The 25667-nt window shown below is 47.2% G+C and overlaps 1 protein-coding gene across 1 annotated transcript in view; it reads left to right on the top strand.

The window, feature by feature from the left end:
* Positions 1-25667, top strand: part of glra1 (glycine receptor, alpha 1) — a 209729-nt gene that overhangs the window by 144431 nt on the left and 39631 nt on the right. The window contains exons 5-6 of the mRNA XM_075482019.1: positions 2242-2324; positions 4423-4560. Coding sequence (XP_075338134.1) covers positions 2242-2324; positions 4423-4560 — 221 coding nt within the window. The remainder of the gene's footprint in view (positions 1-2241; positions 2325-4422; positions 4561-25667) is intronic.

Here is a 25667-nt window from a genome sequence, read left to right as displayed (position 1 = left end):
TCAGCCAGGGTTCCTGCTGGGGAAATGATCCCAGTTCAGCCAGGGTTCCTGCTGGAAATGATCCCAGTTCAGCCAGGGTTCCTGTTGGAAATGATCCCAGTTCAGCCAGGGTTCCTGTTGGGGAAATGATCCCAGTTCAGCCAGGGTTCCTGCTGGGGAAATGATCCCAGTTCAGCCAGGGTTCCTGCTGGGGAAATGATCCCAGTTCAGCCAGGGTTCCTGTTGGAAATGATCCCAGTTCAGCCAGGGTTCCTGTTGGGGAAATGATCCCAGTTCAGCCAGGGTTCCTGCTGGGGAAATGATCCCAGTTCAGCCAGGGTTCCTGCTGGGGAAATGATCCCAGTTCAGCCAGGGTTCCTGCTGGGGAAATGATCCCAGTTCAGCCAGGGTTCCTGCTGGAAATGATCCCAGTTCAGACAGGGTTCCTGCTGGGGAAATGATCCCAGTTCAGCCAGGGTTCCTGTTGGGAAATGATCCCAGTTCAGACAGGGTTCCTGCTGGGGAAATGATCCCAGTTCAGCCAGGGTTCCTGTTGGGAAATGATCCCAGTTCAGCCAGGGTTCCTGTTGGGAAATGATCCCAGTTCAGACAGGGTTCCTGTTGGGGAAATGATCCCAGTTCAGCCAGGGTTCCTGCTGGGGAAATGATCCCAGTTCAGCCAGGGTTCCTGCTGGGGAAATGATCCCAGTTCAGCCAGGGTTCCTGTTGGGAAATGATCCCAGTTCAGCCAGGGTTCCTGTTGGGAAATGATCCCAGTTCAGACAGGGTTCCTGTTGGGGAAATGATCCCAGTTCAGCCAGGGTTCCTGTTGGGGAAATGATCCCAGTTCAGCCAGGGTTCCTGTTGGGAAATGATCCCAGTTCAGCCAGGGTTCCTGCTGGAAATGATCCCAGTTCAGCCAGGGTTCCTGCTGGAAATGATCCCAGTTCAGCCAGGGTTCCTGCTGGGGAAATGATCCCAGTTCAGCCAGGGTTCCTGCTGGAAATGATCCCAGTTCAGCCAGGGTTCCTGCTGGGGAAATGATCCCAGTTCAGCCAGGGTTCCTGCTGGAAATGATCCCAGTTCAGCCAGGGTTCCTGCTGGAAATGATCCCAGTTCAGCCAGGGTTCCTGCTGGGGAAATGATCCCAGTTCAGCCAGGGTTCCTGTTGGGAAATGATCCCAGTTCAGCCAGGGTTCCTGTTGGGAAATGATCCCAGTTCAGCCAGGGTTCCTGCTGGAAATGATCCCAGTTCAGCCAGGGTTCCTGTTGGAAATGATCCCAGTTCAGCCAGGGTTCCTGCTGGGAAATGATCCCAGTTCAGCCAGGGTTCCTGCTGGGAAATGATCCCACTTCAGCCTGGGTTCCTGCTGGGAAATGATCCCAGTTCAGCCAGGGTTCCTGCTGGGGAAATGATCCCAGTTCAGCCAGGGTTCCTGGTGGGAAATGATGTCAGAAAGTAATTTCTGGCTTTAAGAAAAAACCTCATTTAGTGTCTTTTTTTAGTTTATTTAAAGGGACACTATGTAATAAATTAACTCATTTATTAGCTCAAATCAACATATTAATAATTAAATTCATAAAAAAATATCTGACAAAAGAAAATCTCCTCCAACACGCGGTGTGTTCTTAATCTCTCTGATTAATGGGAGGGTCTAAAAGTTACCAAAATAATCCAAATAATTTAAAATATAAAAAGGAATTACTCATTTCTATTCCAAAACTAACTAAAGTATATTCTAACTGCCCAAAGAAAACTAAATTGATAGAACTTATGATTTGCAAACATAAATGGCCACAACAAACACTTTTTCTGTCATTTGGACTGAAAACGCTCCCCAAACGCAGCTGTTGTGGTGGATAAATGGGTAAAATACGACCAATAAGTGAAAATAAATGGATTTTTAATTAGTTTCAAATGTAAATCCCTCTTAGATAGATAGATAAATACTTTATTCATCCCAATTTGGGAAATTGTTTTGTTGCAGCAGCATTCACTAAAAGATATGAAAACAATTAAAGTTAAAAACAAGTAAATAGAATTAAATAAATAAAATAAAATAAAATAAAATAAAATAACATAAAATAAAATAAAAATAGGGAATAAACATTCGTTATATACAAATCTACAGTATTTTTTATGTATTTGTTTATTTTTCTTTGTTATTGTTTTTTAGGAGAGACTTCACTTTGGGGGTCTTTTTGTTGGCGGGCTGAGTTAAACCCAGGAGAAAATCCTCATCGTTTGCGTGTGTTTTGCAGAATAACGCTGATCCTGGCCTGTCCCATGGATCTGAAGAACTTCCCGATGGACGTCCAGACCTGCATCATGCAGCTGGAGAGCTGTGAGTATTCGTGCAGGCACTGACACACAGACTGAGGGGTGGTGCAGATGTCTCTGTGGCCCTTCAACTCTGCGAACAGACGTGAGAGGAATCGGAGACGCAGGCGCACGTATCTGATGCATCTGCGAGCGTCAGCGATCGTGTTCTGATGATCAGCCGCAGCCTCAGAACTGAAACTGTCTGCAGACTACCAGAGAGGCCTGCAAACCAAAGGGGAGCAGCCTGACATTATCCCACAGATCACACAAAATGATGACAGCAATAGATTAATTCTAATGTTTGTATTGAGGGATTTTACCCTCTTTTCAGCCATATAAAGTACAGGTGAAACGTTCCTTTTTTAGGTTGAGAAACACAGCATTAAGCAGAGTGAGGGTGTTACTAAAATATCAGAAATAGGTCACTTATATGAACAAGAAGCTTTCATGATATTGTATAGATGGGTTAACACCTGGTTAATGCCGGGTTAACGCCGGGCTAACACTGGGATAACGCCAGGCTAACACCAGGCTAACAACGAGTTAACGCCGGGCTAACACTGGGATAACGCCAGGCTAACACCAGGCTAACAACGAGTTAACGCCGGGCTAACACTGGAATAACGCCAGGCTAACACCAGGCTAACAACGAGTTAACGCCGGGCTAACACTGGGATAACACCAGGCTAACACCAGGCTAACAACGAGTTAACGCCGGGCTAACACTGGAATAACGCCAGGCTAACACCAGGCTAACAACGAGTTAACGCCGGGCTAACACTGGAATAACGCCAGGCTAACACCAGGCTAACAACGAGTTAACGCCGGGCTAACACTGGAATAACACCAGGCTAACACCAGGCTAACACCAGGCTAACAACGAGTTAACGCCGGGCTAACACTGGGATAACACCAGGCTAACACCAGGCTAACAACGAGTTAACGCCGGGCTAACACTGGAATAACGCCAGGCTAACACCAGGCTAACAACGAGTTAACGCCGGGCTAACACTGGAATAACGCCAGGCTAACACCAGGCTAACAACGAGTTAACGCCGGGCTAACACTGGAATAACACCAGGCTAACACCAGGCTAACACCAGGCTAACAACGAGTTAACGCCGGGCTAACACTGGGATAACACCAGGCTAACACCAGGCTAACAACGAGTTAACGCCGGGCTAACACTGGAATAACGCCAGGCTAACACCAGGCTAACAACGAGTTAACGCCAGGCTAACACCAGGCTAACAACGAGTTAACGCCAGGCTAACACCAGGCTAACAACGAGTTAACGCCAGGCTAACACCAGGTTAACACCGAGTTAACGGCAGGTTAACATCGGGTTAAATGATTATGATTCCTTTCTCTGAAAGATTTCCCTTCTATATCCTTCAAAAACATCTTTATTTTCTTTCTTAAACTCTGTAAATGTTACTTTTATCGGACACATTTCTGTTTCTTTATTGCCTCCCTGTTTTCCTTTAGCTTCTCAGTTAAATTCTGACTTGATTTCTTTCCCCTTTTTGTTTTTGTTTGTTATCATTTTTAAGTTTCCATCTTTCTTTCTTGTTTTCCTGCCCCCTCTCTGTTTCTTTTCCCATCCCTGTTCTTCTTCTCTCTCTTTTCTTTTCTTTTCTTTTCTTTTCTTTTCTTTTTCTCTTCAGTGAAACTGAGGAAGTTCAGTCGGCAGGGATCTGAACTTTCCTCTCTGCGAACACTTTGTCGTGTCTTCTATGCATGAAATCTGCACGATATCTTTTAACTTATCTGGACTCTTGCTTGTTTTTAAATTAATTTAAATGATTTCATTTGTTTCTCTTTATATTCTTTATTTTTAATGCTTCTTCCACTCCCTGCTGCAATGCTTTTATTTTATGTGAAGCACTTTGAATTGTTTTGGACATGAAATGTGCTATACAAATAAATTTGATTTGATTTTGATCTGCAGAAATTCGGACGTGTTTCGCTCCTCTCGTTAGAGACTTTTACTTTCAGCGGTTAATAAGATTTTATCATTTCAACCCAACAACCTGCTGCTGCATCACATGCAGAAGGTTGATCTTCCTCCTCCTCAGCACAGATAAACAGTCTAACCCGCTGCCTGCTCTCTCCTCCAGTCGGCTACACCATGAACGACCTCATATTCGAGTGGGACGAGAAGGGAGCCGTGCAGGTGGCCGACGGCCTGACGCTGCCTCAGTTCCTGCTGAAAGAGGAGAAAGACCTGCGCTACTGCACCAAGCACTACAACACAGGTGAGTTAGATTAACTGTGTTTGCTCTCACTGTTAAAACCTGCTGCAGGTCATTTAAAGTCTCTGGGAGTCATAGGAAGTCTTCCACTACAGTCCCAGTTTGCTTTATTACCGTAAAACAGAATGGTTGTTTGCTTCTAAAGAAGATCATCTCTGTAAAGTTTAGTTTTTAGACTCAAAGCTTCAGAATGTTGGAGACTTTAGCTCAGAATGGAGTTTAGTTTTACCCTTCATTAAGTCAACAAACCCAACTCTGCTGTTTCTAACTGTTCACTGACCCTGTTTTTATTCTCCACAATGGCAGCTTACCACATGCACATAATGTTTTATTTTTTATTCTTTATCTAATAAAAATCACATTTCTTTCCTCTTTTCAGAAGCATTTCATCTCATTTTACAACGCCAGGCTAACACCGGGCTAACACCTGGTAAACACCGGGCTAACACCAGGCTAACACCTGGTAAACACCGGGCTAACACCAGGCTAACACCTGGTAAACACCGGGCTAACACCAGGCTAACACTGGGTAAACACCGGGCTAACACCAGGCTAACACCTGGTAAACACCGGGCTAACACCAGGCTAACACCTGGTAAACACCGGGCTAACACCAGGCTAACACCGGGTAAACACCGGGCTAACACCAGGCTAACACCGGGTAAACACCGGGCTAACACCAGGCTAACACTGAGTTAACAACTGGTTAATATCGGGTTAACATCGGGTTAAATGATTATGATTCTTTTCTCTGAAAGATTTCCCTTCTATATCCTTCAAAAACATCTTAATTTTCTTTCTTAAATTCTGTAAGTGTTACTTTTATCGGACACATTTCTGTTTCTTTATTGCCTCCCTGTTTTCTTTTGTTTCTCTGTTAAATTCTGACTTGATTAATCTTTGATTAATCTAATAAAAATCACATTTCTTTCCTCTTTTCAGAAGCATTTCATCTCATTTCATATTTCCCACTTTGAATATTGACATGATATTTATTCGGAGAGTTGATCCAAATGTTGGAACATTTGAAAAAGCTTTTTTAATCATCTGTAATTTGCTGAAATGCTTTGAAAGCAGCTCATATTATCTAAAGTGTTCGTGTGTAGTTAACAGGAACCTGTGGGGGGGGCAGCTGTCTGCGAACTTCTGCCTCGTCTCTCTTTCTTTCTCTTGTTTCTGTTCTCTGAAGTTAAACGATGGATCAGATAAGGAAAATTAGGATTCAGCAGCAGCAGGGGAACATATCTCTCCGTTTACTGATACAGAATATTATTCAAATTCAGATGTTTCAAGCTTGGATGTGAGATGGATGTAAAAGGTTGTGATGGTGCTGAAATCCTGAGGTTCAGTTTATTTAGACATTTGCAGGAAATATGACGAGATGTACAGTGGATGGAAATCCATGTTTCTTTTCCTTTGAGAGGAAATCACATTTTTCACCGTTTACAGATTTCACTTTCATCAGGTTTCATAATGCAAAAAAAAAGGGTAAAAGATAAAATTGGATGAAATCAAAGAAAAAGTCAGAGGGATGGATGAGAAACAGAGAGGAAAGTGTTTGATCAGGGTTCAGAAATAGAGATGAAGAAGGTGGGAGAACAGGGGCTGACAACCAGCTGTGCATCTCCATGTAAAGATACACGTTTCATATCTGATTGTATGAAGGGGGCAACAGAGATGCCCTGAGAGGCGAGTGCCCGGTTCAGTTCCTCCCTGAATGACTGAATCCTGCTGCTTCTGTCTCTACTGTCTAATAAAGGTCAAAATTCTACTTAAAACTAAAGAAATACACAAAGATAAAGAGAATAAATATCAATTTGATAGAATTTAACTATAAAAAAAAAATCAGACGATTTGTAACATAAAAGTCACACGAAATGTGCAGCAAAAGACTTTAAAGCAGCATGATGCAGTTCTGTTTGCATTGGACAGCTCACATGAAGCCGTTTTACGCTTCCATGTTTGGGATGTTTCCAAAAGGTTTTTAAAGCTTTCCTGAAAAGTACCGTTTATTCTGCAGAAAACGTTCAGTTATTTTTCTGGACATCCATCCAAGAACGGAACATCCCAGCTGCCCCGGAAACATGGAACCGTGTTATCCTGATCAGTTTGTCTTCGGTGGTCCAACAGTTTTAACCGTATTTTAAAGGAAGCTTCGCTTTGAGATATTTTTAGGGCTGGGCAACGATTAAAATGTTTAATCTAATTAATCACGTGATTTCAGAATCAGAATGCCTTTATTGTCATTATACACGGTACAACGAAATGTAAAGCCACCAAAAACAGTGCAAAGAGAGTGCGAATATAAAAATATAAAAAAATATATAAGTAATGTAAAAAAAAAAAAAGGGAAGGGTGTAAGATGCACAGTTTTAAAATAAATAAAATATGGTGTTAGTGGTAATAGATAAATAAGGTGTTAGTAGATTCAAGTATGTGGATATATTGCACACAACAGTGTTTGGCCATAATTGTTGAATATTGCACATGAATAGGGTTTGTCCCAAAAAAAAGGAACATTTCTTAAAGAGAGCCAGTCCTGGTAAAAGCGTGCATGTGCACGTGCGTGCGCTGGTAGATTAGTTCTCATTCAGAGGCATCACTCACATGCAGCTTGACGTCTGCTGTCGCCGTTCAGAAGATGAACGATCCACCTTCAGACGGAAAGCCTTGACACGACACAGCAGCGCACACACATCCTCATAAATCTGTTTTCATGCCCACACTAACACGGTGATGATCCACAGCCATCCTGAGCCGCTCTGCCGTTTCATCCGCCTCGTTTTACTCAGACATTCGGCCCAGTTGGTGAAGTCTTTTTCTGACTCTCATCTGTAGCTGATTAAAATAGTTTGACATCATGATGGAGAGAAACTGAGTCTTCAGGTCACATTCAGCTTCTTCCTGTGTTGCTTTCACTATGGCTGTGTTCCAAACCGCATACTTCTCCTACTACTCCTACTAAGTTTTTGAGTTAGTATGCGAGTTTGAGTAAGCGAGAAGTTCCCGGATGCATACTAGATTCTCCTAAATGTTGGGTATGCATCATGAGGTTACTACTCATACTCAAACTACCCAAGATGCAACGTAACGTGAGGTCGCCGATCGTCATTTCCTGTCAAAACGGCAGTTTCAAGCTAGCTACAACGAGGGTAGGTTCACTTCCTGTTTTCAAAACAAAAGCACCAATTGTATGGTAATGGCTTTCCCTATGATAAAAGGCAACGGGTATTTTATTTTGTGAAAATAACAGGAAGTGCGTTGCTCACTGCGGCTAGCTTTAGCAGCGCCGAATTCGTGGGAACAAAATTGTAAACAGCCGGTATTTTGTCAGGTTTTCAACACGTTGGGGATCTAAACGACTACTTTCTCGCCTGAAAATGTTTCAAATGTTGCTAAAGTTTACAGAGTTTAGAGCTTAAGAGAAATCAGCTTCAGGCCGGCTGATTTCGGCTCAGGCAGGAGCGAGATGCATTGTGGGTAAACGCTCTGTATACTGTCTGATCGATCAGTATGCAGTATGGAAGTATGCGGTTTCGAACACAGACTTTACGTTCTGCGCATGCTCCAGATGTTTTCCCGGGGTTGTGACCCGGAAGTCAAAGGAGACGATATTCCTGTTGTTGTCGCCGTCAGAAAGAAACAAACAACGCGATGGAGAATGCTCCGTTGGGCATCGAGTTTGTGCAACAAGCAGCTCATCACAGACAAATGTAGAGGGACGTAGCTTCATCTGGCTCTGCGTTCTCCATCTTTCTCCAATGCCTGAGTTTGTTGTTGTTGTTGGTGGTGCAGAGGTCAACAGGAAGTGGCTCTATTAGCAACAGCTGGAATGGGTACAGCGCCACCTATCATACCGGGGTATGACACGCTTTGTGCCTCTGATCCCATTCATTCACCGCCATATATCCAAGGAGAATTACCCTTAATAACTCAGTCTGATTGTAATTTAGCCAATAATCCGATCCTTTCAGGGCCATGTGACCCCGCTGAGTGAGAGCAGTATAGCACAGAGGGCAGGTAGCTTGTTTATCGGGGGTTTTGCTGCCTCCTCCCTCCTTTCATTGCCTCCTCCCTCCTTTCACTGCCTCCTCCCTCCTTTCGTTGCCTCCTCCCTCCTTTCACTGCCTCCTCCCTCCTTTCACTCCCTCCTTTCACTGCCTCCTCCCTCCTTTCACTGCCTCCTCCCTCCTTTCACTCCCTCCTTTCATTTCCTCCTCCCTCCTTTCATTGCCTCCTCCCTCCTTTCACTGCCTCCTCCCTCCTTTCACTCCCTCCTTTCACTGCCTCCTCCCTCCTTTCACTGCCTCCTCCCTCCTTTCATTGCCTCCTCCCTCCTTTCATTGCCTCCTCCCTCCTTTCATTGCCTCCTCCCTCCTTTCACTCCCTCCTTTCACTGCCTCCTCCCTCCTTTCATTGCCTCCTCCCTCCTTTCATTGCCTCCTCCCTCCTTTCACTCCCTCCTTTCATTGCCTCCTCCCTCCTTTCACTGCCTCCTCCCTCCTTTCACTGCCTCCTCCCTCCTTTCATTGCCTCCTCCCTCCTTTCATTGCCTCCTCCCTCCTTTCACTGCCTCCTCCCTCCTTTCACTGCCTCCTCCCTCCTTTCATTGCCTCCTCCCTCCTTTCATTGCCTCCTCCCTCCTTTCATTGCCTCCTCCCTCCTTTCACTCCCTCCTTTCACTGCCTCCTCCCTCCTTTCACTGCCTCCTCCCTCCTTTCACTGCCTCCTCCCTCCTTTCACTGCCTCCTCCCTCTTTTCACTGCCTCCTCCCTCCTTTCACTGCCTCCTCCCTCCTTTCACTGCCTCCTCCCTCCTTTCATTGCCTCTTTTCACTGCCTCCTCCCTCCTTTCACTGCCTCCTCCCTCCTTTCCTTGCCTCCTTTCACTGCCTCCTCCCTCCTTTCACTGCCTCATTCACTGCCTCCTCCCTCCTTTCCTTGCCTCCTCCCTCCTTTCACTGCCTCCTCCCTCCTTTCATTGCCTCCTCCCTCCTTTCACTGCCTCCTCCCTCCTTTCATTGCCTCCTCCCTCCTTTCCTTGCCTCCTCCCTCCTTTCACTGCCTCCTCCCTCCTTTCCTTGCCTCCTCCCTCCTTTCACTGCCTCCTCCCTCCTTTCACTGCCTCCTCCCTCCTTTCATTGCCTCCTCCCTCCTTTCACTGCCTCCTTTCACTGCCTCCTCCCTCCTTTCATTGCCTCCTCCCTCCTTTCACTGCCTCCTTTCACTGCCTCCTCCCTCCTTTCATTTCCTCCTCCCTCCTTTCACTGCCTCCTCCCTCCTTTCATTGCCTCCTCCCTCCTTTCATTTCCTCCTCCCTCCTTTCACTGCCTCCTCCCTCCTTTCACTGCCTCCTCCCTCCTTTCACTGCCTCCTCCCTCCTTTCATTGCCTCCTCCCTCCTTTCACTGCCTCCTTTCACTGCCTCCTCCCTCCTTTCATTGCCTCCTCCCTCCTTTCACTGCCTCCTCCCTCCTTTCACTGCCTCCTCCCTCCTTTCACTGCCTCCTCCCTCCTTTCATTTCCTCCTCCCTCCTTTCACTGCCTCCTCCCTCCTTTCACTGCCTCCTCCCTCCTTTCACTGCCTCCTCCCTCCTTTCACTGCCTCCTCCCTCCTTTCATTGCCTCCTCCCTCCTTTCACTGCCTCCTTTCACTGCCTCCTCCCTCCTTTCATTGCCTCCTCCCTCCTTTCACTGCCTCCTCCCTCCTTTCACTGCCTCCTCCCTCCTTTCATTGCCTCCTCCCTCCTTTCACTGCCTCCTCCCTCCTTTCACTGCCTCCTCCCTCCTTTCACTGCCTCCTCCCTCCTTTCATTGCCTCCTCCCTCCTTTCACTGCCTCCTTTCACTGCCTCCTCCCTCCTTTCATTGCCTCCTCCCTCCTTTCACTGCCTCCTCCCTCCTTTCATTGCCTCCTCCCTCCTTTCACTGCCTCCTTTCACTGCCTCCTCCCTCCTTTCATTTCCTCCTCCCTCCTTTCACTGCCTCCTCCCTCCTTTCACTGCCTCCTCCCTCCTTTCATTGCCTCCTCCCTCCTTTCACTGCCTCCTTTCCTTGCCTCCTCCCTCCTTTCATTGCCTCGGCGAGGTCGACATAAATTCTTCAAGGACAATTTACTCCTCCCTCCCTCCGTCCTTCCCTCCTTTCTGCCTCTCTCTCATCTCATCTCCCAACTGTTACTCTCCAGCCTTTTTCTGCCTCTTCTCCCCTGCGACTGTACGTTGGCGTGCACGTGTGCGAGTGAGCGTGCACGTTCGTACGTGCGCTCGGCTTCCCAATCAAGCATTAAGAGGGAATTAAGGTGTCGTTTTGCTCAGATTTATTGGCTGCAGCCTGTTGTGACTGAGAAGGAGGCAGCTTTTCCCAGTTTCTCTCTCTTTTTATTTCCCCTCCGTGCCTCAGACACACACAGAAAGGCCTGTTTGAAATACTAATTACGCTTTCTGCTGCATTGCAGGGGGCTTTTGTTCTCTGCAGACGGCATGTTTGTAGCATGTTTGGGTGAAAAGTTTGTTCACACATGCAGGATTCTGTGGCTCTTTAACCTTTAACTGTTTCGGCTCCAGCAGAGGTGCGTCGGCCCCGTTCTTCGTCATTTTAAAGCCAAATCTGAACACTCAAAGCAACAAAAGCAACATTATTTAGTCTTAAATTTTTTTTTTTTATATTCTTTACATCTGTTTTTGGCTCGGTCCTCCTCAGCATAGAGGACAATAATGTTTCCACCCGTTTTCTGCCACTTCCTCGTTTTAAATCTCTGATTCTGACCAATATCTTACATCCACAGACTATATAAGAATTAGGGCTGGGCAACGATTAAAATGTTTAATCTAATTAATCTAATTAATCTAATTAATCGCGATTAATCGCATTTGTACGCAAAATCCAAAAGTAGTGTATAGCTTTTAGCATTTAGCTTTATTTTAAATGTGCTGCCATATGAATGAAAGTGCCATAACATTTGTTGTGCAAACACACTTTTAACATCAGCATCTTTCTGTAGTTTTTATGTAGAAGCCTCGCTCCACTGTCTGTTTCCTTGAATGACTTGCTGCTATCAGTTGTGTGTTTTGCCTTTAAGTGATATTTTAGACTGGAACTACTACGCTGAGAAGACAATTCAACTTGGCAGTGTTTACAGATGACTTTGGTTCTGTCGACTCCGCCGTCTGGAAGAACTTTAAAATGAAAATGGCCGAGTAAAAGTTCCGTACCCTTCTCCATGTTTGGTGGATCCGCCGATTACTTTCTTTTCCTGTTCCACAGCAGACAGCAGCAGACTTTTACACAATAAAAGCCTGTGAGCAGCAGACTTTTACAGAATAAAAGCCTGTGAGCAACAGCCTTTTACAAAATAAAAGCCTGTGAGCTACAGACTTTTACAGAATAAAATAAATAATAAAATGTACAGAGGCTATAGTCCTCGCTGCAGCTGGCCCTGTGCTGCATGTTGTTCCCCCTCTCTCTGCCCCCTGCTTCCTGTCTCTCTGAACTTTCATATCCATTAAAGGCACAAAAGCCCTAAAAAAATTATTTTTAATTAAAAAAATTAAACGGGCGTTAATGTGCGATAAAATATTTATCGGCGTTAAATAACTAACGCATTAACGCGATAATAACGAGTTAACAGCTGCACTGATTCACTGAAACATGGTCAAACATGAATATAAACACAGAATATGAGACAGAAACGGAGCTTTAAAGTGAATATTTGGCCTGAGCGCCTTTATTCTCAAACACAGCCTGAACAAAACCAAAGTCAGCGTAACTCCAGGAATATTTTCCCATTTCCAAAGTGATGAGATCTGAAAAGAGTCTGTGATAAAGGAAGGTCTGCTGATTCCTCTGCTGGGCTCCATGAAGTGGAAGAGAAACAACAACATACAGACACAACACCAGGATCCGACTGATGTTTAGAGCTCAGACAAGTTTAGATTTTAATATTTCTGTGAATCAAACTCCTCATCAGCAGTGATATCCTCCATGGCTGCACAGACACAGGAAACAGCAGCAAATAAACAGCAGAGCAGCAGAGACATCACAGAAACAATCTGACTAAATACATTTATTCCACTTTACACAACTCTGCTGAGGATCCATAAGGATAACACATCCTGATCCCAGCACAGAGCGGCTGAGTGAATGTGGTCTGGACTCTGTGGAGGAGAGTCATGGTTCCAGAGACGCTGTAGAAGGACAGAATACCTGCTCTGTGATCCAGGTACACTCCCACTCTGGAGGACACAGGACCTGAGATGGAGGTTGCCCTGCTGTTGTATATAAGTTTATACCTGTCTGGGTAATAATATAACGCCCAAGATTTGTCATTAAATCCAAATCCACATTCACCTCCTGCTCTGCTGATGTTCTTGTACGCGACTGCTACACCAAGAACTCCTCTTCCCATCTCCACCTCCCAGTAACAACGTCCAGTCAGACTCTCTCTGCTCAGGACCTGAAGATATCCACTGAATCTGTCTGGATGATCAGAATAAGACTGAAGTTGTCTCATAAATGTCACTTTTCTGTTCCCCTCTGACAGCAACAGCAGTGTATATGCTGTGTTTGGATCCAGTGTGATTTCACGTGAATATCTTAAGAATCCAGCTCTGCTCTCTGGTTCTGGTTCTGGTTCATCTTCAGCTCCAGCATAGCAGTGATCAGCAGGAGCAGCACGGAGTCCAGTCTTCTTCAGCTGCTCCACTAAATCAGCTAACATGGTGTTTTTCCCCAGGACAGGCCTCGGTATGAAGGTTTCCCTGCACTGAGGGCAGCTGTGGACTCCCTTCTGATCCTCTTCATCCCAGTGGGCTTTAATACAGCTCATGCAGTAGCTGTGTCCACAGGCAATAGCCACCGGATCCTTCAGCAGATCCAGGCAGATCGAACAGGAGAAGCTTTCTCGGTCCAGCTGAACTCCTTTCTGAGCCATTTCTCCTCTCAGATCAACGACTGAGTGAGTTTCTCTTCCTGAAAGCTGAAACTTATCTGAGCTCTGAGCTATAAATCATGTGTCTGTGCAGAGAACAGAGCCGGTGGGTTCACTTCCTGTTGGTTACACCCATCATGAGCTGCAGATCTGAAGGGGAGGGAACCAGGAAACATGTGGGCCGAGCAGAGCCGCTGTGAGTGAGCAGGAAGTGAGTCCAAGCTGTTTCCCAGCAGAGTTCAGGGTTAAAACACTGGTCGGTTCTTCTTTTAATCCCTTTGGAAAGAAGCTTCACTTTCACAGTGAATGCAGCAGAGTTTTTAGGCTGAAAAATCAGGAAGAACATTTAGAAACTAGGGCTGGGCAACGATTAAAATGTTTAATCTAATTAATCACATGATTTCCCTGATTAATCACGATTAATCACATTTGTACGCAGAATCCAAAAATGAATCCAAAAGTAGTGTATAGTGTGAAATAATTTATATACTTATCTCATATACTCTATATACTCATAATTACAGGTAATGATATGTACCTATATACTCACTAATGCAGAGAATGTTATATACCCATGCTGCAGGCAATCTTATATTCATGCTCTGTGTCTGAACACACACTGAACCTTTGAACTAACAGAAACTGAACTTTTGCCCTATCAGAAACCAAACCCTTAGAACTACCGGACACTGAACCTTTAAATGCACTTTGTCCCTGCCTTGCAACAACATGACATCGATACTTTGCAAAACATGTCATCAATAGTATCAATCTGCTCTGCAAACTTGCAAAATCTGCGAACATCTGCATCCTCAGCTGTCAGTTTCATGCACAGGATGCGCAAGCCTTAATTGTAAAGGAGACCCTCGTGGCCAGACAGGAAATATCTCCCTCCTATGTAACCTGTTTGTACCACTGTATAAAAGCTTGTGTGACGCGCTGCAGCATCAGAGATCTCTCCGTGTTCTGAATGAGCACGTATCAATAAATCAACTACCAGGGCACATAACGGACTTTGTTCATTTATTTGACTCGAGAAATATTTGTTAATGCCTCCACAATAAATTCCTCGACAATAGCCTTTAGCATTTATCCATCCATCCATCATCTTCCGCTGGTCCGGGGATCGGGTCGCGGGGGCAGCAGCTTGAGCAGAGAAACCCAGACGTCCCTGTCCCCGGCCACTTCCTCCAGCTCTTCTGGGGGGACCCCGAGGCGTTCCCAGGCCAGCCGAGAGACATAGTCTCTCCAACGTGTCCTGGGTCTTCCCCGGGGCCTCCTCCCAGTGGGACGGGCCCGGAACACCTCACCGGGGAGGCGTCCAGGAGGCATCCTAACCAGATGCCCCAGGAGGCGTCCTAACCAGATGCCCCAGGAGGCGTCCTAACCAGATGCCCCAGGAGGCATCCTAACCAGATGCCCGAGCCACCTCATCTGACTCCTCTGGATGCGGAGGAGCAGCGGTTCTACTCCGAGCCCCTCCCGGATGACCGAGCTTCTCACCCTATCTCTAAGGGAGAGCCCAGACACCCTGCGGAGGAAACTCATTTCGGCCGCTTGTATTCGCGATCTCGTTCTTTCGGTCACTACCCACAGCTCGTGGCCACAGGTGAGGGTAGGATCTCGTTCTTTCGGTCACTACCCACAGCTCGTGGCCACAGGTGAGGGTAGGATCTCGTTCTTTCGGTCACTACCCACAGCTCGTGGCCATAGATGAGGGTAGGATCTCGTTCTTTCGGTCACTACCCACAGCTCGTGGCCATAGGTGAGGGTAGGATCTCGTTCTTTCGGTCACTACCCACAGCTCGTGACCATAGGTGAGGGTAGGATCTCGTTCTTTCGGTCACTACCCACAGCTCGTGACCATAGGTGAGGGTAGGATCTCGTTCTTTCGGTCCCTACCCACAGCTCGTGGCCACAGGTGAGGGTAGGATCTCGTTCTTTCGGTCACTACCCACAGCTCGTGGCCACAGGTGAGGGTAGGATCTCGTTCTTTCGGTCACTACCCACAGCTCGTGACCATAGGTGAGGGTAGAATCTCGTTCTTTCGGTCACTACCCACAGCTCGTGACCGTAGGTGAGGGTAGGATCTCGTTCTTTCGGTCACTACCCACAGCTCGTGGCCATAGGTGAGGGTAGGATCTCGTTCTTTCGGTCACTACCCACAGCTCGTGACCATAGGTGAGGGTAGGATCTCGTTCTTTCGGTCCCTACCCACAGCTCGTGGCCATAGGTGAGGATAGGATCTCGTTCTTTCGGTCACTACCCACAGCTCGTGGCCATAGGTGAGGGTAGGATCTCGTTCTTTCGGTCACTACCCACAGCTCGTGGCCATAGGTGAGGGTAGGATCTCGTTCTTTCGGTCACTACCCACAGCTCGTGACCATAGGTGAGGGTAAGAACATAGATTGACCGGTAAATCGAGAGCTTGGCCTTCTGGCTCAGCTCCTTCTTCACCACGACGGGCCGGTGCAGAGCCCGCATCACTGCAGACGCCGCACCGATCCGCCTGTCAATCTCCTGTTCCATTCGTCCCTCACTCGTGAACAAGACCCCGAGATACTTGAACTCCTCCACTTGGGGAAGGATCTCATTCCCGACCCGGAGAGAGCATTCCACCCTTTTCCGGCCAAAGACCATGGTCTCAAATTTGGAGGTGCTGATTCTCATCCCAGCCGCTTCACACTCGGCTGCGAACCGCTCCAGTGAGAGTTGAAGGTCACGGTCCGAGGTCTGAGGTCGCCAAAACGGACCCCCTCAACGCCCTGGCTGCGCCTAGAAATTCTGTCCATAAAAATTATGAACAGAATCGGTGACAAAGGGCAGCCCTGACGGAGTCCAACCCTCACAGGAAACATGTCCGACTTACTGCCGGCAATGCGGACCAAACTCTGACACCGGTCATACAGAGACCGAACAGCCCATATCAAGGAGTCCGGCACTCCATACTCCCGGAGCACCACCCACAAGAGTCCCCGAGGGACACGGTCGAACGCCTTCTCCAAGTCCACAAAACACATGCAGACTGGTTGGGCGAACTCCCATGCTCCCTCCAGGGTCCTGCTGAGGGTATAGAGCTGGTCCACTGTTCCACGACCAGGACGAAAACCACACTGCACCTCCTGAATCCGAGATTCGACTATCCGGCGGATCCTCCTCTCCGGTACCCCCGAAAAGACCTTGCCAGGGAGGCTGAGGAGTGTGATCCCCCTATAGTTGGAACACACCCTCCGGTCCCCTTTTTTAAAGAGGGGGACCACCACCCCGATCTGCCAGTCCAGAGGCACTGCCCCGATGTCCACGCGATGCTGCAGAGGCGTGTCAACCAAGACAGCCCTACAACATCCAGAGCCTTGAGGAACTCAGGACGGACCTCATCCACCCCCGGGGCCACCGAGGAGTTTTTTGACCACCTCGGCAACCTCAGCCCCAGAAATGGGAGGCCCCACGTTCGAGCTCCCCAACTCTGCTTCCTCATCGGAAGATGTGTCGGTAGGATTGAGGAGGTCCTCGAAATATTCCCCCCACCGACTCACGACGTCCCTAGTTGAAGTCAGCGGAGCCCCGCCCTCACCATACACGGTGTTGACGGTGCACCGCTTCCCCCCCCTGAGCCGCCGGATGGTGGACCAGAATCTCCTCGAGGCCATCCGGAAGTCGTTCTCCATGGCCTCCCCGAACTCCTCCCAAGCCCGAGTTTTTGCCTCAGCAACCGCCGAGGCTGCGTTCCGCTTGGCCTGTCGGTACCCATCAGCTGCTTCCAGAGTCCCACTGGCCAAAAAGGCCCGATAGGACTCCTTCTTCAGCTTGACGGCCTCCCTCACCACTGGTGTCCACCAGCGGGTTCGGGGGTTGCCGCCACGACAGGCACCGACCACCTTACGGCCACAGCTCCGGTCGGCCGCCTCAACAATGGAGGCACGGAACATGGCCCATTCGGGCTCAATGTCCCCCACCTCCCCCGGGACATGGTTGAAGCTTTGCCGGAGGTGGGAGTTGAAACTTCTCCTTACAGGGGATTCCGCCAGCCGTTCCCAACAGACCCTCACAATACGTTTGGGCCTGCCAGGTCTGACCGGCTTCCTCCCCCACCAGCAGAGCCAACTCACCACCAGGTGGTGATCAGCTGACAGCTCCGCCCCTCTCTTCACCCGAGTGTCCAGGACATACGGCCGCAAGTCCGACGATACAACCACAAAGTCAATCATCGAGCTGCGGCCTAGGGTGTCCTGGTGCCAAGTGCACATATGGACACCCTTATGCCTGAACATGGTGTTCATTATGGACAGTTCGTGACGAGCACAGAAGTCCAACAACAAAACACCACTCTGATTCAGATCGGGGGGGCCGTTCCTCCCAATCACGCCCCTCCAGGTCTCACTGTCATTGCCCACGTGAGCATTGAAGTCCCCCAGCAGGACGAGGGAGTCTCCTGGAGGAGCACTCTCTAGTGCCTCCTCCAGGGACTCCAAAAAGGGTGGGTACTCTGAACTGCTGTTCGGTGCATAAACACAAACAACAGTCAGGACCCGTCCCCCCACCCTAAGGCGGAGGGAGGCTACCCTCTCGTCTACCGGGGTAAACCCCAATGTACAGGCGCACAGCCGGGGGGCGATAAGTATGCCCACACCTGCTCTACGCCTCTCACCGCGGGCAACTCCAGAGTGGAAGAGAGTCCAACCCCTCTCGAGGAGGCTGGTTCCAGAGCCCAAGCCATGCGTCGAGGTGAGTCCGACTATATCTAGCCGGAACCGCTTAGCCTCGCGCACCAGCTCAGGCTCCTTCCCCAGCAGAGAGGTGACGTTCCACGTCCCAAGAGCCAGCTTCAGTAGCCGAGGATCAGACCGCCACGGTTCCTGCCTTCGGCTGCCGCCCAGCTCACACTGCACCCGACCCCCATGGCCCCTCCCACAGGTGGTGAGCCCGTCAGACCCATGTAGTTCCTTCGGGCTGTGCCCGACCGAGCCCCACGGGCACAGACCCGGCCACCAGGCGCTCGCTGGCGGGCCCCTGGGCCCGGTAACCCACGCCCGGGCGAAGGAACACGGTGTCCATTGTTTTTTTCCATCATAGGGGGTCTTGTGAGCTGTTCTTTGTCTGGTCCCTCATCTAGGATCTGTTTGCCATGGGTGACCCTACCAGGGGCTTAAAGCCCCGGGCAACATAGCTCCCAGACTCATTAGGGCACGCAAACCCCCCCCCCCACGGTAAGGTGACAGCTCATGGGGGGGCTTTAGCATTTAGTTTTATTTTAAATGTGCTGCCATATGAATGAAAGTGCCATAACATTTGTTGTGCAAACACACTTTTAACATCAGCATCTTTCTGTAGTTTTTATGTAGAAGCCTCGCTCCACTGTCTGTTTCCTTGAATGACTTGCTGCTATCAGTTGTGTGTTTTGCCTTTAAGTGATATTTTAGACTGGAACTACTACGCTGAGAAGACAATTCAACTTGGCAGAGTTTACAGATGACTTTGGTTCTGTCGACTCCGCCGTCTGGAAGAACTTTAAAATGAAAATGGCCGAGTAAAAGTTCCGTACCCTTCTCCATGTTTGGTGGATCCGCCGATTACTTTCTTTTCCTGTTCCACAGCAGACAGCAGCAGACTTTTACATAATAAAAGCCTGTGAGCAACAGACTTTTACAATAATAAAATAAATAATAAAAACTGCGTTAATGCGCGATAAAAATATTGATCGGCGTTAAATAATTAACGAGTTAACTCGCCCAGCCCTACTAAGAATATGATTTTCCTGTCGTGGCTAAACTAAAATCATTGTAATTTTCATGGCTGCACCATCTTATTAGGCTAAACTGATGGATGTCCAACATGCAGCAGATGTTAGTGTCTGAAGCCGGCCTGACGGTGTGGATGAAGCTTAGGAAATATGGCCTATACAGGCGGCTCCAAATAAAAACAAAAAGAAACAAAGAGCGCCACCATCTCGATGTCCCAGTAACGGTCCCAAAGGTGCACTGTGTCCTGGCCATATTTCTACCAACAGCCATGGAGCCGGTCCACAGAGAAAAAGTGAGTAAAGCTGTTGAAATGTGACCTTTGATGGTCGGCCATCGGTGCAGGCATCATCTTACTGGTGTATATTCCTCTGTAAGACGGGTTTGACCCCGCGGTCACCAGCCCCGAGGGTCTCTTTTCCCTTTCTTTACCAGAAGAATCTGTAAATGTTTTATTAGGGACCGAGCAGGGAAACTGCAAGGACCCTATTGTATCTGTAAGGTTTCTTTCTTTCTTTCTTTCTGTCTTTCTTTCTTTCTTTCTTTCTGTCTTTCTTTCTTTCTTTCTTTCTTTCTTTCTTTCTTTCTTTCTTTCTTTGTCAAAGTTGCTCGAAAACTTTTGCCAGTGCCACCTGCCAGTCGACAACAAAAAAGAATCTAAACTTTATATTTTTGGGAGTCGCTCCCTATGATGCTTAAAAATGGTGCCCGCATTGGGGTTAGTTTCGCGTGGGACGACGAAATTCGGTACACTCATTCATCATGCCCAGACGCACAAAAAAGTCTCAGGCCGCCATGGTCCCACGTCCACAGGAAGGCGGCCATTTTGGATGGAAAGTGAGTTTTCGTGCCATTTTTGACCGATTCCACGCCTGCATATGATTGAACTTGTCCTACAGATTTAATGCTACAGACTTCAAACGTGGTCAGGTTACTCTTAAGACATGGGGGGGGGGGGAATTCATGGGGACACTTTTTCAAAACTAAAAGGGCGTGGCCATGGCGACGCCTCAAAGTTTAATGACTCGCCATCACTCGCCACAAAAAATGAAGTCGCTTATAACTCCCACATACATTATCCAATCTGTCCCAAACTCCATACGGTGAATGCTGGACCCAGCCTGAACGCGCACATATTATCATAGTGACATCCACCTACAGCGCCACCTGCTGGGGGTTGGAAACGTCTCTTTTTTTTTTCCATACCTCACATTCGATCGAACTCCTCCTACAGATTTAATGCTACAAGCTTCAAACTTGGCCAGGTAGCCATGTGAGGGTTCTGCTGCTCACTGATCATTTTACTGTGGGCCGGTCGGGTTCTTTGTGCTGCAGTCATCACATTTCTGCCATCATGGTTCAGGAAAGATAACTCTGAGTCCTCTGACTGCGGAGGCGGGCTGCACGGCGACGGCTGGGAAACCTGTCGCCATGGCAATCCTTCCTTCGGTGTCAGTGTTTGGTTAACTTTCTGGGATCACCGCTTTACTTTCCCAGGTGTCTCTGTGAAAATGATTAATTGCATGAATTCTGCAGCGGAAGCAAGTAACTCGTCATCCGTCACTTTTTTTTAGCACAAACGTGCGCTTCATGGAGGCCGTGCACGCCGCTGTAATGACGTGATGTAACCCACCGAAAGTGAAGAAAGTATCAGCCGTTCCAGCTGTTTCTGGCTGGGTCTGTTGGGGGGTTTTTGTCCTCTCTTCCTGGTCGTTCCAGCTGTCTCTTCCTGTTTTTTCCAGCTGTTTCCTGCACTGTGTGCACACCTCTTACACAGAAAACATGGATTTTAAGATGTATTCACGCTTCCTAACATTGTTTCCAAAGGTTCGTGCAAAGTGCAGCGTGCACACACAGTGAGATACGGGCTCGCTGAATAATTTCAATCCTCTTATCAGAAGGAAAATATGGACAACACTTAAAAGCTCTGAAGTGTATCACAGCTATAAATCAAGTCCAGCCTCTCTTCCTCCTCCTGCCGCTGCTGTCACACTCTCCCTCCCTCTTTCCTCCTGTCTTTCTTCTCCTCCCCCCCATCCCTTTTGGCTCCATCCTCCCTTTTCCTGGACTGTCTGCTGTCCTTCCTCTCCAGTCTTTTGGGGTTAACTCTTAACGGATGGCGCTGCCCTCCATTGATCGTCTTTGATTAAATGGATGGCCGGCCATCTTACTCACTGGCTCTGGTTGCAGTTTGTTTTAATACCCGCTGTGCTCATTACATTACAGAAGGAGACGAAGGGACATTTGTTACCGCTGCTGAACCACCACAATGTAAATAAGCCTCTGCAGCATGTCACATGAATCATTGCAGAGTTACGCACAGTTTCTGTGTGAAACCGAAGGTGCCGCACTTTGATGCGAGGTGTGTGCACGCTGTCTGTAGTTTTTATATTTAAAAGCGTTTGAAATTAAGATTAACAGCTTCAGAAAGTGGAAATAATACGAACAAATATAGATATTGAACAGGTTCTGACTGTGTTTGTAACAGCATGTTTTCCTTCTCACCTTTTATTGGTTGCTCATAGCCAATCACGAGGTTTCTCCCACCATATGTGGAACAAATGAAACCTTATCACCACGTTCACAAGGTGTTTTTATGTGTTTGAAGTAGGGCTGGGCAACGATTTACATGTTTAATCTAATTAATCACATGATTTCCCTGATTAATCACGATTAATCGCATTTGTACGCAGAATCCAAAAATGAATCCAAAAGTAGCGTATAGCTTTTAGCATTTAGCTTTATTTTAAATGTGCTGCCATATGAATGAAAGTGCCATAACATTTGTTGTGCAAACACACTTTTAACATCAGCATCTTTCTGTAGTTTTTATGTAGAAGCCTCGCTCCACTGTCTGTTTCCTTGAATGACTTGCTGCTATCAGTTGTGTGTTTTGCCTTTAAGTGATATTTTAGACTGGAACTACTACGCTGAGAAGACAATTCAACTTGGCAGTGTTTACAGATGACTTTGGTTCTGTCGACTCCGCCGTCTGGAAGAACTTTAACATGAAAATGGCCGAGTAAAAGTTCCGTACCCTTCTCCATGTTTGGTGGATCCGCCGATTACTTTCTTTTCCTGTTCCACAGCAGACAGCAGCAGACTTTTACAGAATAAAAGCCTGTGAGCAGCAGACTTTTACAAAATAAAAGCCTGTGAGCAACAGACTTTTACAAAATAAAAGCCTGTGAGCAACAGACTTTTACAAAATAAAAGCCTGTGAGCGACAGACTTTTACAGAATAAAAGCCTGTGAGCGACAGACTTTTACAAAATAAAAGCCTGTGAGCAGCAGACTTTTACAAAATAAAAGCCTGTGAGCAACAGACTTTTACAAAATAAAAGCCTGTGAGCAGCAGACTTTTACAAAATAAAGGCCTGTGAGCGACAGACTTTTACAAAATAAAAGCCTGTGAGCAACAGACTTTTACAAAATAAAAGCCTGTGAGCGACAGACTTTTACAATAATGAAACCTGCGTTAAAATATTTATCGGCGTTAAGTAATTAACAAGTTAACTCGATAATAACGAGTTAAAGGCCTACAGAAAGGTGATTTTTTGCACAAAACTGAAATAGCAGATCGATTCCTTATATACCATGGAATTTTTTTATGATTTTAAAATAATTTTAGGCCCCTGGATAGTCCTGATTAGGCCCAATAAACTATCACCACATTTGACTCGAATTTGGCAAACTGGAACGACAGGTGCGTGACGTCACGAGTGCCAGCTGCTGGAACAATCACCAGTAGTTCTAGTAGCGAAGCCAGCAGTTTGCCAGACCTGGACAGCTTCTTCACGGCAAATTTCGATGTGTGCCGCGGGACGTCGCTTGGAAATATAAAACGTTGGGTTCAGTGCAGTTTTTATTGCGAGTAGATATATGAAGTGCGTGTGTTGCCCTCAGCAGCAGCAGCTCACACCACCGGGGACAGAGGAAGCAGAGAGACCCCCGGTCGGACAGGAATCCGCCTGGCGGAGAGCGGACACACTCTGCTAGGTGGAGAGTGGAAATCAGCCGGCAGAGCGATCATGTCCACGTCGGGGCTCTTGATGATCGCTCTGCCGGCTGATTTCAGGGCAACCATCCCGCGGTGTGTCCGCTCTCCGCCAGGTGGATTCCCCCTGAGTGTCCGCACCGCAGGGAGCTGAACACGGCGGGATGGCTCCGGCTGATTTCACCAGAGAGGAGGCAGGCGGACAGGGAGGCACAGACACAAGACCGCGGGTCTCTCTGCTTCCTCTGTCCCCGCAACATTTGAAACATTTTCAGGCGAGAAAGTAGTCGTTTAGATCCCCAACGTGTTGAAAACCTGACAAAATACCGGCTGTTTACAATTTTGTTCCCACGAATTCGGCGCTACTAAAGCTAGCCGCAGTGAGCAACGCACTTCCGGTTATTTTCACAAAATAAAATACCCGTTGCCTTTGATCATAGGGAAAGCCATTACCATACAATTGGTGCTTTTGTTTTGAAAACAGAAAGTGAACCTACCCTCGTTGTAGCTAGCTTGAAACTGCGGTTTTGACAGGAAATGACGGTATGCCGGGTTACCGCCGTCCTGCAGTGCTTTTTTGATTTCTTTGATTGCTTTTGATTTCTTTGCTTGAGCCCGAAAGTCGCTAAGTCGCTAGATTATTTTTTTTTGTCGCCAGAGATGGCCAAAAGTCGCTAAATTGGCAACACTGAGGCAGCCAGGAAAAACCATGGTACCTGTGACGTCACACGGAAGCCCCGCCCCCAGTCTGGAATTCCAGGAAGGATTTCCAAGCGGCAAATTCAAAATCGCAAATTTCATGCGTTTATGAAATGTTTTGGTGTAGAGTCCAATGATCATTATTGTTCCTCTGTGTATATATTATCATTATGTATTGGGTGTAGTGTCAGCTTTCTGTAGGCCTTTAACTCTTCATGTCGGCGGGTGGTTCAGCTGATCAGGACTCTGTGGTGCCTGGCAGGTGGTTTAACCCTTTAATAAATGGTGGAATATGCTGTGGATACCAGCCTGCCTAAACCATCTTTATAAAGCTTTTTATTCTTATGTAGGACATTAAATTCCATATTCCAGCCTGGCCATAGCTCAGCAGAGACGGGGCGGCCCACATATTCAATGAGAAAGAAGGTTATTTTAAGGCCATCAGAGGATGTTTTCCGTGGCAAGAACTTCAAATGATGCAGTTTGGAAGAACACAGATGCTTTTTTTTAGGGAATAACTTGCTGAATTGAGTCTTTAGTGTTGAGGCAGTTTGATCGGGTGGCAGTAAATACGTCCACATCTGATTCTCTGACAACGAGGATCTGTTTCCCTCCCGATTCTCCCGGCTGTCTCTGATCGTTAGAGCGAGCGCTGTTCAGTTTGATCCTACAGTCATGGAGCTGTTAGAGGCTGAATTAGAGGATTTTCAATCAATAGCTCCGAACTTCAGAGGTTAAAAGTCAAGTGAAGATGCTTTCAGATAGATTGGCTAAATATAGACTGAAAAAGCTTTTTTTTTAAGCTATTCAGCAGCTGGGTTGTTCCACAGCTCCTCTGTGTCTTCTGTTGCTTTATTGGATCAGATCAGAGATCTGTGGCAGGATTCCTTCATCTCACTGCGACTGAAGACGGCTCTTCTCTCCGGCGGTGTGTTTTAGCTCAATAGTCCGAGGAGACGGAGGGATTTAGTAAAAGGAGGTGAAATGTTCCCCCTAAGCTCTCTGACAACAGCAAAGGTTCAGCAGAAACGGCGCCTCAGGCAGTCAGGAAGACGCCCGTCGCCTGGCTTTCAACAACAGAACAACACAGAATTAAAGCTGCGAGCAGCTGAAGGCGGGACCGAGATGTGCGCAGGACAGAGACAGCAGAGATGAGAAACAGAGTTTAAAAAATGGACAGACGGTAGACTAACCAACACAAAAAGCAGCAGATGCCACCAGGCGGGACTTTCTTCTGGAAGTTTTATACGTATACTGATGCACGGACAGCTGGAAAAGCTCCTTTTACATGAAGTAAAATGATGAGTTTTAGAATAATGAACTAAAATAATAATAAAATAATAAAATAATGAACTAAAAATCCTAAAAGTGAGGATAAGTGAATTTAAACTGCAAATTTATCTGATAAGAAAAGCATCGAGATGAACAAATGTTGCTCTGAAATAGTCACAACAATCATGTAAAATAAAGGATGAAAGCAAAGAGAGTTAAGAAGAACGAGAAAGCTGCAAGCAGCCTTGAGCGGGGAGGGGTTTTTGAACATTTCTAGGGGGCGCCACTGAGCCATTTAGCTCCGCCCACACACGATACCCTTTACATACGTATGAGGTCGTCAGGGTGGACGTGTGTGCCAAGTTTCATGACCTCACGATGATAATAAGGCTTTCAAATCACAAACGCCATCACACGATTTTCACCGCCTGGCCACGCCCACACCGTTCAGAGTTTGGAAAAGTTTCTCCATGAATGT

This window comes from Odontesthes bonariensis, chromosome 13 (assembly GCF_027942865.1).
Source record: "Odontesthes bonariensis isolate fOdoBon6 chromosome 13, fOdoBon6.hap1, whole genome shotgun sequence".
In the NCBI taxonomy this organism is placed as follows: domain Eukaryota; kingdom Metazoa; phylum Chordata; class Actinopteri; order Atheriniformes; family Atherinopsidae; genus Odontesthes; species Odontesthes bonariensis.
Note: the sequence above shows the minus strand (reverse complement) of the source record. Positions and strands in the feature narration are given on the sequence as shown.